Source organism: Pelophylax lessonae (assembly GCF_965119305.1).
Source record: "Pelophylax lessonae genome assembly, chromosome: 8".
NCBI classification, from domain to species: Eukaryota; Metazoa; Chordata; class Amphibia; order Anura; family Ranidae; genus Pelophylax; species Pelophylax lessonae.
The window spans coordinates 227,837,306-227,850,905 of NC_138775.1; the positions used below are offsets into that span (position 1 = coordinate 227,837,306).

The following is a 13,600-nucleotide window of genomic DNA, read 5'->3' on the forward strand; positions in this document are numbered from 1 at the left end:
TACAGTACATAGGGTGGATGATAAGAATATACAGTACGTAGGGTGGATGATAAGAATATACAGTACCTATGGTGGATAATAAGAATATACAGTACGTAGGGTGAATAATAAGAATATACAGTACGTAGGGTGGATGATAAGAATATACAGTACGTAGGGTGAATAATAAGAACATACAGTACATAGGGTGGATGATAAGAATATACAGTACGTAGGATGGATGATAAGAATATACAGTACGTATGGTGGATAATAAGAATATACAGTACGTAGGGTGAATAATAAGAACATACAGTACATAGGGTGGATGATAACAATATACAGTACGTAGGGTGGATGATAAGAATATACAGTTCGTTGGGTGAGGTCTTGGCTCTGTTATGCATTGACTAACTGTATTTTTGCTCTGTGCCTGTAACATGACTCTTGACTCTCATGATAAGAGGAAGACACATAACGTTGCTTCCTTCATACTGCCTGACATACTGCTTCTAAATTCGGTTTCATGAGTGACACCATGAAGGAATATCTTTGCTGCATTTTGCTCATTATATAGTAAATATATATTAGCTAGCACATGTCCCTTTTTAAACTTACCGTACCTTGTTACCTATTCTAAAATAGATCCCTTGAATTTCTAGGTTTTTATCTCATTGTTGGAGGGACAATAACTGAAGTCTTCTTGGGGAGTCGTTCTGAACAGAAGAAAATGAAAATGCCGTTCCCCAAACATATTGTAATAGGAGCTGCAATGATGCTGGTGGTGTTTTTGACAGGATTCTGGTAAGCAACTTACCTTCTTTGTTTTCAATTTTTTTGGATGTCCTGGACAATATTTTGGTACAATGTTGTATTTGTCCTTATTATTTGCTCCAATTATGCTGAAATGTTTTGTCACGCCATCTCTAAATGTTTTTTTTTGTGCCTTTTTTTACATTTAAAATTGCACCCTTCTACAGTGCTGTTAATTGTGCATTATCTCCGCATGAAAACTTTTACCGTCAGACAGAATCAACTCATTGATAAATGTTGCTCACTATGATAGATATAGAGATATATATATATACATACATACACACACTGGGGTTTATTTACTAAAGGCAAATGCACTAAACGTGCAGTCACTGTAGATCTGAGGGGGACATGCAAAGAAAAGAAAAAAAAAACAGAATTTTTGCTTGCACATGATTGGATGATCCGCAGAGATTCCCCTCATTTCAGATATTTCCCTCTGATCTACAGTGACTGCACTTCCAAATAAACTTGCAGTGCACCTGTAGTGCACAGTTGATTTGCCTTTAGTGAATCAACCCCACTATGTGTGTGTATGTATGTATGTGTGTATATATATATATATAATATGTGTGTGTGTATGTATATATATATATATATATATATATATATATATATATGTGTGTGTGTGTATGTATATATATATATATATATATATATATATATATGTGTGTGTGTGTATATATATATATGTATATATATATATATATATATATATGTGTGAGTGTATATGCATATATTAGTGTGTGTGTATGTATGAGTGTGTGTATATATATATATATGTATATATAATGTATGTACTTTTTTTTTTTTTTTGGTACAGTTTCTGTTTGATATATTATGAAAAGTATGAAGTGACTTGCAATCTTTTTAGTAAGAAATGCAGACTCCAGTAATCTATAGAAAATTACCAACGTTTTTAATAACAATTTATCAAAATGTTTTTTCTTCCTTTGCACTCCTTGCAGATATTAGATTCCTAATACTGTACATACTTTTACTGTAAGGCTTCTTTCACACGGTCGGCCTTCGTAGGCGGATCTGTGCTGCTCAGCGGCGGATCGATACACAGATCCCCCGCTGAGCAGGCAGGTGACATCTCCCTCTCTGCTCTGTGTGCGGAGAGGGAGGTGTCAGAGCCCCATGCATCTCAATGGGGGAATCGGATGAGAGCGGGCCGCCTGTTCGCTCTCATCTGATCCCATCCGATCCGATCCCCTGGACGGATGGAAAATAGGGTTTCCATCCATCCGGATTTCACGGACAGGATCGGATGCGGATGGCAGTGGGTGTCAGCGGACATGTCTCCGCTGACATCCGCTGCCCCATAGGGATGCATGGGGGATCCGATCAGATCCGCCTAAAAAACTGACAGGCGGATCTGATTGGAGCGTTAAAATAATTTTAAATTAAAAAATTGAAATTACATTTTTTTTTTATAGATTATAAAATTAAAGCAAGCAGAATAAAAATAAACACAATAAATACATAGTTATGATTGGAAATCACTGGAATTGTTGATTTGGAGTTTGGTACACAGAAGGGCTTTGGTGGATTACAAAGGATTGTCACAAAAATGTAGGCTCCGTTCACACTAGCTGCGGCCTGAATTTGCACCTGAATCAGACCAGAAGTCGTGCAGGACCCTTTTTCAATGCAGACCGGGGCTGCCCCGAAGCTCTGTGAACCGGCTTCATTGAGAGCCGCTCACTCTCCTCTCATGCGAATTGGGGGAAACCCGCATCCAATTCACATATGATATGTGTGAACCCAGCCTTACCGATTTGGTGGCACAAAGATTTTGTAAATGAACAGTTGAATTATTGGCACACAAATGGTATAGAAAGACTATGTATTTATAACAATTGCGTTTAATTTTTAATTCATTTAGTTTTTTTTTTTTGTGGTATACAGTATATTGTTTTACAGTGCAATTTTTGAGTGTGACACAGAGTGTGCATTATAATGGGGTGGAAGTGCTGTATTTTTAGAATACAAGAAAATGAAATATCATGAAATATATCCTACATACAGCAGCTTGTTTTTTTTTCAGCGAAGAGAAGTGTGGATTGATAATATCTAAGTCTGAAATATGGTTTCTCAGCAAACACAGGTGTACTGTAAATCCCAAGTACTTATTTATAAAGTTTCAGGTATAAAGTCTTAACCATAGTTGCCAACATTTGAAAAAAATTTCCAGGGACACTGCAGCACAGCTATCAATTACTTACCACACCCACTTCCCTGAAGCTTTGCCCACTCCGCATAATTATTTTATGGCTACTTGTCATCAGATTATGAGGTCTACTCAAAGAGAGAATTACAGGTAATTGAAAAGAGAGGTGCACATATAATGAATTATATCATAAGTGACACATGCTCATTAAAAACACTTTGGTTACATTTGCCCTCCCTAAGTGCCGGTTCACATTTCTGCTATGCGGGAATGCTGCGAATATACAGCGTATTCCCGCATCGCATCCTCACCCCTAGCAGTTCACACTGCCATATGCGATACGCTGGGGGTGTCAATTAAAAGTTAACAGCACCCCCAGATCAGATCGCATATCGCAGTGCGATCTGAAAGTTTGGATCGCATTAGTTTGAACCACCATGCGATCCGATTCTGCTGCGGACCAAAAAAAGGGTCCTGTGCGTGTTTTAATACGATTGCGGTGCAAATTCAGCCATACAAACTGTATGGCTGAATTTGCACCGCACAGAGATCGCATGTCATTTTAGGAGCAGTGCGCTCCGAATTACATGCGATCGCTGTGATCGCACAAATGTGAACGGGCACTTAAGGCTAAAGTTGTAATTTAAAATGGTTCTTTCAATATATGCTTTTCCAAGCTTTAATGCATACCATTATGTTTGCAAGGGAAGCCTTGCACTCATAAATCCTATGTTTATTTTTGATCAAGGGTAGTAGGTGCAGAATAGGTTTCCAATGGTCCTTGTAGTCCTGTTGTTTAATTCCAGGAAGTGCCTCTGTCTATCTCTTACATTTTCTCCTTTGAATGCTTCTACTTGCCAGAGATTGGCCCCCAAACCCATTCAAAATTAAAGGCTTTCTCACCTTCCACAGAACATGTTCATCCCCTGCAAGGGGCAAATCGTGTCCAGCAGTACTCCTGGGTGATGGTCCTTCTCTGCTCTGCAGCTGACTGTGGTGGCCGGCGCTGGCGAGGCGATGCCAAGAACGAGTGCCTTTGATTTAAAAATGGCACCATGCGGTGCCATTACGTTACTACACATGTGCCCGCCCGCCCGAGCTTGTACGCGCTTTCCCAAGCCCAGCAGGCATCGTAATGGCACATGCGCAGTTACGATGTTGGCCCTCAACCATTTTTTTACAGGCACCAGCTGCCCGTAACAGGCATTTACGGACAGCCGGGAAAAATGAAATTGCCTGGGACAGGGTCCTATTTGCCAGGACTGTCCCTGTAAAAATGGGACAGTTGGCAGGTATGTCTTAACAGATGTAGGGAGTAAGCTACACAAAGCAGGTAATCTTTAAGATTTATCATAGTCCATACAGATATGAGCTAGAGGCACACCGGGCACAATAACCATTGATAAGATAAAAGGTTTTGCAATTTCACCATTGTACAGTGGGTACGGAAAGTATTCAGACCCCCTTAAATTTTTCACTCTTTGTTATATTGCAGCCATTTGCTAAAATCATTTAAGTTCATTCTTCTTCCTCATGAATGTACACATAGCACCCCATACTGACAGAAAAACACAGAATTGTTGACATTGTTGCAGATTTATTAAAAAAGAAAAACTGAAATATCACATGGTCCTAAGTATTCAGACCCTTTGCTCAGTATTTAGTAGAAGCCCCCTTTTGATCTAATACAGCCAGGAGTCTTTTTGGGAAAGATGCAACAAGTCTTTCACACCTGGATTTGGGGATCCTCTGCCATTCCTCCTTGCAGATCCTCTCCAGTTCTGTCAGGTTGGATGGTAAACGTTGGTGGACAGCCATTTTTAGGTCTCTCCAGAGATGCTCAATTGGGTTTAAGTCAGGGCTCTGGCTGGGCCATTCAAGAACAGTCACGGAGTTGTTGTGAAGCCACTCCTTCGTTATTTTAGCTGTGTGCTTAGGGTCATTGTCTTGTTGGAAGGTAAACCTTCGGCCCAGTCTGAGGTCCAGAGCACTCTGGAGAAGGTTTTTGTCCAGGATATCCCTGTACTTGGCCGCATTCATCTTTCCCTCGATTGCAACCAGTCGTCCTGTCCCTTCAGCTGAAAAACACCCCCACAGCATGATGCTGCCACCACCATGCTTCACTGTTGGGACTGTATTGGACAGGTGATGAGCAGTGCCTGGTTTTCTCCACACATACCGCTTAGAATTAAGGCCAAAAAGTTCTATTTTGGTCTCATCAGACCAGAGAATCTTATTTCTCACCATCTTGGAGTCCTTCAGGTGTTTTTTTTAGCAAACTCCATGCGGGCTTTCATGTGTCTTACACTGAGGAGAGGCTTCCGTCGGGCCACTCTGCCATAAAGCCCCGACTGGTGGAGGGCTGCAGTGATGGTTGACTTTCTACAACTTTCTCCCATCTCCTGACTGCATCTCTGGAGCTCAGCCACAGTGATCTTTGGGTTCTTCTTTACCTCTCTCACCAAGGCTCTTCTCCCCCGATAGCTCAGTTTGGCCGGACGGCCAGCTCTAGGAAGGGTTCTGGTCGTCCCAAACGTCTTCCATTTGAGGATTATGGAGGCCACTGTGCTCTTAGGAACCTTAAGTGCAGCAGAAATCTTTTTGTAACCTTGGCCAGATCTGTGCCTTGCCACAATTCTGTCTCTGAGCTCTTCAGGCAGTTCCTTTGACCTCATGATTCTTATTTGCTCTGACATGCATTGTGATCTGGAAGGTCTTATATAGACAGGTGTGTGGCTTTCCTAATCAAGTCCAATCAGTATAATCAAACACAGCTGGACTCAAATGAAGGTGTAGAACCATCTCAAGGATGATCAGAAGAAATGGAAAGCACCTGAGTTAAATATATGAGTGTCACAGCAAAGGGTCTGAATACTTAGGACCATGTGATATTTCAGTTTTTCTTTTTTAATAAATCTGCAACAATGTCAACAATTCTGTGTTTTTCCGTCAATATGGGGGGCTGTGTGTACATTCATGAGGAAGAAGAATGAACTTAAATGATTTTAGAAAATGGCTGCAATATAACAAAGAGTGAAAAATTTAAGAGGGTCTGAATACTTTCCGTACCCACTGTAAGTGCAGTATTGTATGAGACTGTGTGAGCTCCTCCAATGAAAAACTTACATATGCAACACAGGTAATTCACAGTGGTTCAACCAATATGCCACAATGAATGCACAGGTATCTGTGAACGTCATATAAGGACCACAACATGGTACCCCTGTTTGTATAATGCTGGCAAAAATCAGACCCTTTTTTTTGAAGATTGCATTTTGTAAATATGGCACACTCACCCAAGCTTTTCAGTTTGAATGTATAAATGTATGTAAACTGTGATGTCACAGTAAGATTTCCAGAGTTCATAAAAAGTGGCCAAAGACCAGACATTTACAACAGGTAACATCCTAGCATTTGGCGTTTATGGCTTGCAATATGATAAGCTATACTACAAACACGTGAGCAGAACAGACCGTAAAAATGCAACAAAACATTAAAAAAAAATGGATCTCCCTAGTTTCCAAAAGTCTCTTTGGGGTACAGAAGAGTAAGGTGCCTACTTGTGGTCTCACAGTGATCTTTAGAGCATAAGGGGTCACTGGGTACCCCAAAGAAATGCCATGTGTCTTGACATGTTTTATCTTGGGATGGCTCCTTCAGAGGGGTGGTTGCAAGGATTATCAAGTTGTAGCCTTACAAAGTCCACTATTCTGGCAGGACAACGATTTTCAGCTTGGAACACCATGTCCTTCAACAAACCTTTTTTATACGAGAGAAAATAAAAAAAAAACACTACCAAGGTGTAGTAAAAAAGGAACTCCTATAAAAAAAACGAAACAGTGACACATAATTGTGACACATTCTCCATTGAGGTGTCTCAATAATCTTCTACTGATGTGCTTCCAAATAGCCAACGTGTTAATATACATTGCCAACAAATATATCAAAAACTCAATTTAACAATAATGGTGCCATCCTCTCACACGAAAATTATTACATATGTCTTATGGCACTTTTCCACTGCAAGTACCGGCTTGGCTCTACTCGGCCCTGCTTGGCCCTGTTTGGTTTTCCACTGCATGGTACCACATGGTACGGTGTTGGAACGGTTCGGTACGGTTTGGTATGGTTTGCTTTTCCACTAAAGTAGTACTAAAGTAAGTGGGTGGGATAACAATGATTCTCTGACCAATCAGTGGCTAGTAGTGACAAACAGTCAAGGCTGCATGCAAAGGATTGTGGGATATGGTACCGATACGGCCCTGTTGGAACCACAACTGAGGTGGTACTGTTTAAGCGAGCCGTACCGTTCAGTTCCATGTAGTGGAAAAGCGCCGCTGTACCGTACCGTACCATACCGAATCGTTCCTACACAGTACCATGCGGTACCAGCAGTGGAAAAGCACAAAAGCAAGCCGAACCGTTCGGTTCCATGCAGTGGAAAAGCGCCATTAGACAACAATCTCTGAATGAACAGTCCTGAAATCAACTTCACTATACTGTGCTTAGTAGCTCACCTGCTACTTCCATATACACACTCAATCAAACTCCATGAAGTGCAGTTCTCCTTCAAACGTGCTTTGCAGTGGCTGAAATTATTTTGTTTCAAACCCCACGTGATTCCTCCACCGTTTTTGCCCTTTAAGTTAGGACCAACATAAGTAATGGTTCTTGATGCTTATGGAAAGCTCCTTTGGACAATTACCAACACGAAGAGCCCTCTTCAAAGATCCACTGCTCTGTGAGCAGTGTGGGATATAAAGTACTCAAAGGAACAAAAATGGAACCATTATTGTGTAAATTGTAATAATAAAAACATAACATTTTATAAAATAAATGAGATAAAAAAAACATTTAAATGCACTCACATTTGAATGTGCACGGAATCTAGTGCACATAGATCAACATATAAAAGTTGCACACTAGCACCTTAAAGAGCATAAAATATCGGCCTCACTTCTATGGACATCGCTTCCGGTGATCTGATGCAGTGCTGTATCTTGGCCTAGGTCAACAAGGCCCAGGCCTAGGGCAGCACTATGCAGGGGGACAGCAAAAAAGCTGCACCCGCAGGAAAAAAAAAAACAGCCTTCTCCCGGCTCCTGCACGAAAAAGGTCCCCACCCGACTTGCACTACACTTTTAATATAGTGCCAGTCCTATGGGGTGAATTGGGCCAGAGGGCGGGGTCTAGGAGGCAAGTCAGTCTGGCAGCCCTATAAAGCGGTCACACTGCTACCTGCTGGTATGATAATACTGGCCGGTGAGGACATTCAGACAGACAGGCCACCGACCACACTTAAAACAACTGGCCCAACAGCCGCCAATGCTAATAAGTGTGGCACCGCAGCCTAATGCTTGGCTTACACTCCTTCGCCCCCAGGTATGGCAGGCATCATGTCAATAATATAATTTCATTTCTTTAAACATACTTGTCCTTGAGCGCGCGTACTGAATTGCATCATATACAATTAAGACTTTTAATTGTATATGATGGCAATAATATTTTGGACCTGCTCACCTCATATGTGCTATCCCAATATGTCACTGTAAGATTACTCCAATCATATAAGATATTTGGACTTGTGTTTGCTGCCACTGATTATTTCACCTATTTCTTTAATGGCTCTGGACTTCCTAGTCATTATACAAATAAGTGAAATAATTTTATAATTATAATCAGTGCCAGCAAACACAAGTACAATTATCCTAACAGAAATTAGTAATCTTACTAATCCTGTGACATAAGGCTGCTCTAATGGGCACTGATACGGCTACACTGATGGCCACTGATGAGGTGGCACTGATAAGCTGCACTGGTGGGGCTGCACTGATAAGGCAACACTTATATGCTGCACTGATGGGCACTGATGAGGCGGCAATTGTGGGTATTGATAAACTGCACTGATGGGCACTAATGAGGCTGCACTGATAAGACAGCACTGATGGGCACTGATGAGGCTGCACTGATGGGCATGAGGCAGCACTGAAAAGCTTCACTCATGGACCTGCACTGATATGCTGCCTTGATGGCCACTGATATGTTGCACTGATGGCCACTAATGAGACTGCGCTGATGGCCACTGATGAGGCTGCACTGAGGGCCACTGATGAGGCGGCACTAATAAGCACTGATGGGGCTGCACTGATGGACACTGATATGATGCACTGATAGGTTGCGCTGATGGGCACTGATGAGGTTGCACTGATGGGCACTGATAGTCTGTGGTTGTGGTTTACAGATGACAGGGCGGATCATAAACAATAAGGGGTGTGGCCTTTACAGGAAGGGGTGGGTCATATTTAAATTAGGGGGTGCCCAAGTTTAGTCAGGCCTAGGGCAGCACAAAACCTAAATACACCATTGATCTGATGACGTAATTTGCTCCGCTCCAGTGATGTTCTGTGAATCAGTTGCGGTTCAAAACGCCCCACTCTGTCTAAACTCCATTCGTGAAGCTTTACATATTTCTCAGCTCAAATGATTTCAGCTTTCTTGTTTAACCTCTTCAGCCCTGGAAGGTTTACCACCCTTCATAAACAGGACATTCCGTGTATTACGGCACTGCGTTACTTTGACTCCCAACTGCGCAGTGGTGCGACACTGTACCCCCCCAAAAAAAAAGTGTCCCCCACAAATAGAGCTTCTTTTGGTGGTATTTGATCACCTCTGCAGTTTTTATTTTTTGCACTATAAATAAAAAAAAAGACAATTTTGAAAACAAAAAAACATTTTTTACTTTCTGCTATAAAACATACCCAATTAAAAAAAGTAAAAAAACAAATTTCTTTATCAATTTAGGCCAATATGTATTCTGCTGAATATTTTTGATAACACAAATCCCAATAAGCATATATTGATTGGCTTGTGCAAAGGTTATAGCATCTACAAACTATGAGTTCTATATATTTTTTATAATATACATTATTTTTACTACTAATGGCGGCAATCAGCAGCTCATAGCAGAACTGTGATATTGCGGCGGACAAATCGGACACTTAAATGACACTTAGGGCTCTTGGGGTGGTCTCGTTGGTTCTCCAGCTGTGTTCCCCTCCCTCGGGAGGTTGGCCGGGATCGTGTTTTGCCATGTTCCAATCCTGCTGAGACTGGACAGTTCACATTTTGATTTTAAGTTCATGGCTTTAAGTAACTGACTCATCTATGTCATGTGAGTAACCATCTGTATCATCAAGGCCTTATGTTGATGTTTTTTTTGAATATTGGCATTGTATGAATGTTTTTGTGTCTGACTTTGTCTCTCTTCATTTTCATTAGAGGTACTCTGTTTTTCACAAATATCTGTACAACACCCCTGAAGATGGATAATTTTCCAGAAACACGTCGGGTGTACTAACCACATGGTGTACTCATTATACTGTTACATTGTACCTGGTTCTCATATGATGATGTCATTTTAGGGCTAGCCACCCATTTCGTTTTCTATGTACTGTATGTATTGTATACTATGTCTTTTCTTTATACATAAAAACTTTCTTCATTGCTCAATAGTGTAATACTGTTTGAAGACCTCAAAAGTCCCATTGGGGGTTCCTCTTGTTTCTATATATCGGGATGTGGTCCCACCACTAAACTCCTAATTTCCCCCAGCCAGCCCCACTTCCGAAGATCTTTTTATGTTTTTTTTTTTTTTTTGCTGCTTCCTTATAGCTGGGTAGCATGTCATTGTTTGGTCAGCTCTATCAATACCTCCCATGGTGTTGTAGTCTATCACTACTTGTGGCTTCATGACTTCTTTCCCACCTTTCATGCGTACGATAATAGTGGAGGTGTTATGCACTGTACTCATTAGACACACATCTTTCTTGTCCTTCCATCGCAGTGCCATCATTTTGTCTTTCTGCCAGGCAACCATTTCCCCTGTCTTCAGTTTCTTTTTGCAAAACATTGGCGGCATGTCACGTTGGTTAGCCCTTACAGTTCCATAGGCATCCGTTTTGTTGTGCAGGAGACCTATAAAAGTTGTCCATTGTTCCACAATAGCTCTGATTTAGCAATGGCTAAATCAGTGAAAGAACAGAAGATGTTGCCACTCCATAATTGCTGTATTTTTCATCAAATGTGGTTCCTTTTCCAGTGTATATCACTGAATTCCAAATGTAGCCAGTTGATATTTTATGCCAAATCGTGCCCTCTTTGATGCAAGGTATTGCACCATGGGCGTCCAATATCAATTTGATTCCACTCCACGTGGTGCGCAGCGCTGATTATCGCTGCCAACTTGATGCGCCGACTGGCTCCCTTCTCTCTTCGTCCTCTGCTGCCCTTTCTACAGCTGCAGGGGGCAGGCCGGGGATTCCCTGCTGTCGTCAGTCAGGAGGGGCGAAGCTGCGGTCCATGGAGGAGAGCGGAGCCTCAGCCTGGAGGAGAGAGGAAGCGGGAGTCGGGACACACGTGACCTGGGCAGCGGCGATGAACTTGAAGAGTATCTGAAACTAAGTGTTAGCTCATTTGTTAGCTCATTTACGTCAGGAGGCAATTGCAAGATGATTTTGCATTTAGGTCCCGGACCTAAGACCCTTCAGTTCTAACTCCCCAGTGTAGTGAATTTTCCGTCTCTGGCCAGGAGATGCAAAGACATACAGCACTTAAGCTTAATGTGTATACATCTGATTTATTCCATTTCGGCTCACATATTTATGGGAAATTTGAGAGGGAAAAACCAGTCCAAACTAGTGTACAATCCATGGGTCAGTTTAACAATAGAATATATCTACTTAAGACAATACATAAAAAGGCTTTTGTTTTCCCTAACACAGTGCTGTAAATGTGGGGTGTAGTGTGTCTGAAATTGCGTTTGTGGAAAAGCCGTTCCGTCTCTGTTCAGCTGTCTGATGTGTTAATATGTAAGTAATTGTCAATGTGTTCAGGTGTTGTCTGTAATCCATATGCAAAAGTTAAGTGTCCAGGATGAATGAATGAAATGTGTTTAATATTTAAACACTTATCAATGTGTCTGTAATCTGTATGCGAAACCTAACTGTTAAGTGTCCAGGATGAATGAGACTTGTTTAATATGTAATTGCAAGGGACCACATTCCATTGGAAAGTGGGCACTAGCTAAAATGAATTTTCTCTGGTATCATGAAGTTTAATATTTAATTAAGGCACATTGATACACTCTTTCAGTCTAATTGATTGTCACTGTCACAGACTGCACGGGCTTCTTTTTTGCATGGACTTTTACTTGGATTTTTCCTTTTATTTAGTATTAGAGGGGCTGGATTGTACAGCTATATTTATCTAGCGCTGCACTATTTACTTCTTTGATTGCTCATCGGTATAGGTTGTTCATGCTGCACTCAAATGTATGATTAAGTGCATATTTTTCGGTTTTATGGTTTTATTTGATGAATGAGCTTTTGTTTCCATCAGACCTGCGTTAATTTAACGGAAAATTGCGCGGTCATGTGACGTTGTACCCAAATAAAATGTATGTCCTTTTTTTTCCCACAAATAGTTTTCTTTTGGTGGTATTTGATTACCTCTGAGATTTTTTATTTTTTTTTGCGCTATAAACAAAAAAAGAGCGACAATTCTGAAAAAAAAAAACAATATTTTTCACTTTCTGCTACATACCATTCCCCCCCCCCCCCCCCAAAGAAAAAATTAAAAATCAAATTTTTTCATCATGTTAGGCCAATTTGCTACATATTTTTGTTAAAAAAAATTGCAATAAGCGTATTTTGATTGGTTTGCGCAAAAGCTATCCCGTCTACAAACTAGGGGAAAGATTTATGTAATTTTTATTGTTTTTTTTTTTACCAGTAATGGCGGCGATCTGCGATTTTTAGCGGGACTGCGACATTGCGGCAAGCAGTTCGGACCCCTAACTGACTTTTTTTACACTTTTGGGGGGACCAGTGACATTAATACAGTTATCAGTGATCGAAATATGCACTGTTACTGTAAGAATGCCATTGGCAGGGCAGGGAAGGGGTTAACACAGTGGGTTTTTATGGGGTTAAATGTGAGCCTAGGGGAGTGATTCTAACTGTATGGGGGCGGGGCTTTTGAAATGATCACAGAGACCTGTGATTCTATGTAGGAGGATCAAAGGCGCTCTGTGATCATTTCAGAGAGAAGAACGGTCAGCTGTGTTTAAAACAGCTGACCGTTCTTCTCTCTCAGTGGGGATCGATTGCGGGTGACCTGCGGCAATCGGAGCTGCCTGCCCCATGCATCGGAGTCCCCGCTGCCGAGTGGGGGTGGGAGTCCCCTAGCTGCAGGCGTGCGACCGACGTAGATCTATGTCGGTTCGCGCAGAAGGGGCTGCCTGCCGCAAGTAAAACTGGTTGTTAAGCCACTTTATACCATTCTGTCTGGTCTGTTTAATAATCCTGTGTGCCCGTGCCCCTGTGTCTGTGTTTAAAAAAAAAAAAGTTTTTTACTAGTTTTCAGAGCGCCGCTCACGTGACCCGCCACCTTTCTCCTCTCCCCGTTTGACAGCTGCCTGCGGTGGGTGGGGCTGAGGATTCCTCGCCGACATCAGTCGGGAGGGGAGGAAGAGGAGAGGCCGAGAGGAGGGGAGGCGGCGGGTCATGTGAGCAGCGATCGGCGCTCTGAAAACTGGTAAAGAACAGCTTATTTTTATAAAACACAGACACAGGG

General features: G+C 41.7%; 1 protein-coding gene across 1 annotated transcript in view; it reads left to right on the forward strand.

The window, feature by feature from the left end:
- The first annotated feature begins 616 nt into the window (after positions 1-616).
- Positions 617-13,600, forward strand: part of LOC309561870 (histo-blood group ABO system transferase 2-like) — a 58,472-nt gene continuing 45,488 nt past the window's right edge. Inside the window, exon 1 of the mRNA XM_082265934.1 lies at positions 617-783. Coding sequence (XP_082122060.1) covers positions 710-783 — 74 coding nt within the window. The 5' untranslated portion in view covers positions 617-709. The remainder of the gene's footprint in view (positions 784-13,600) is intronic.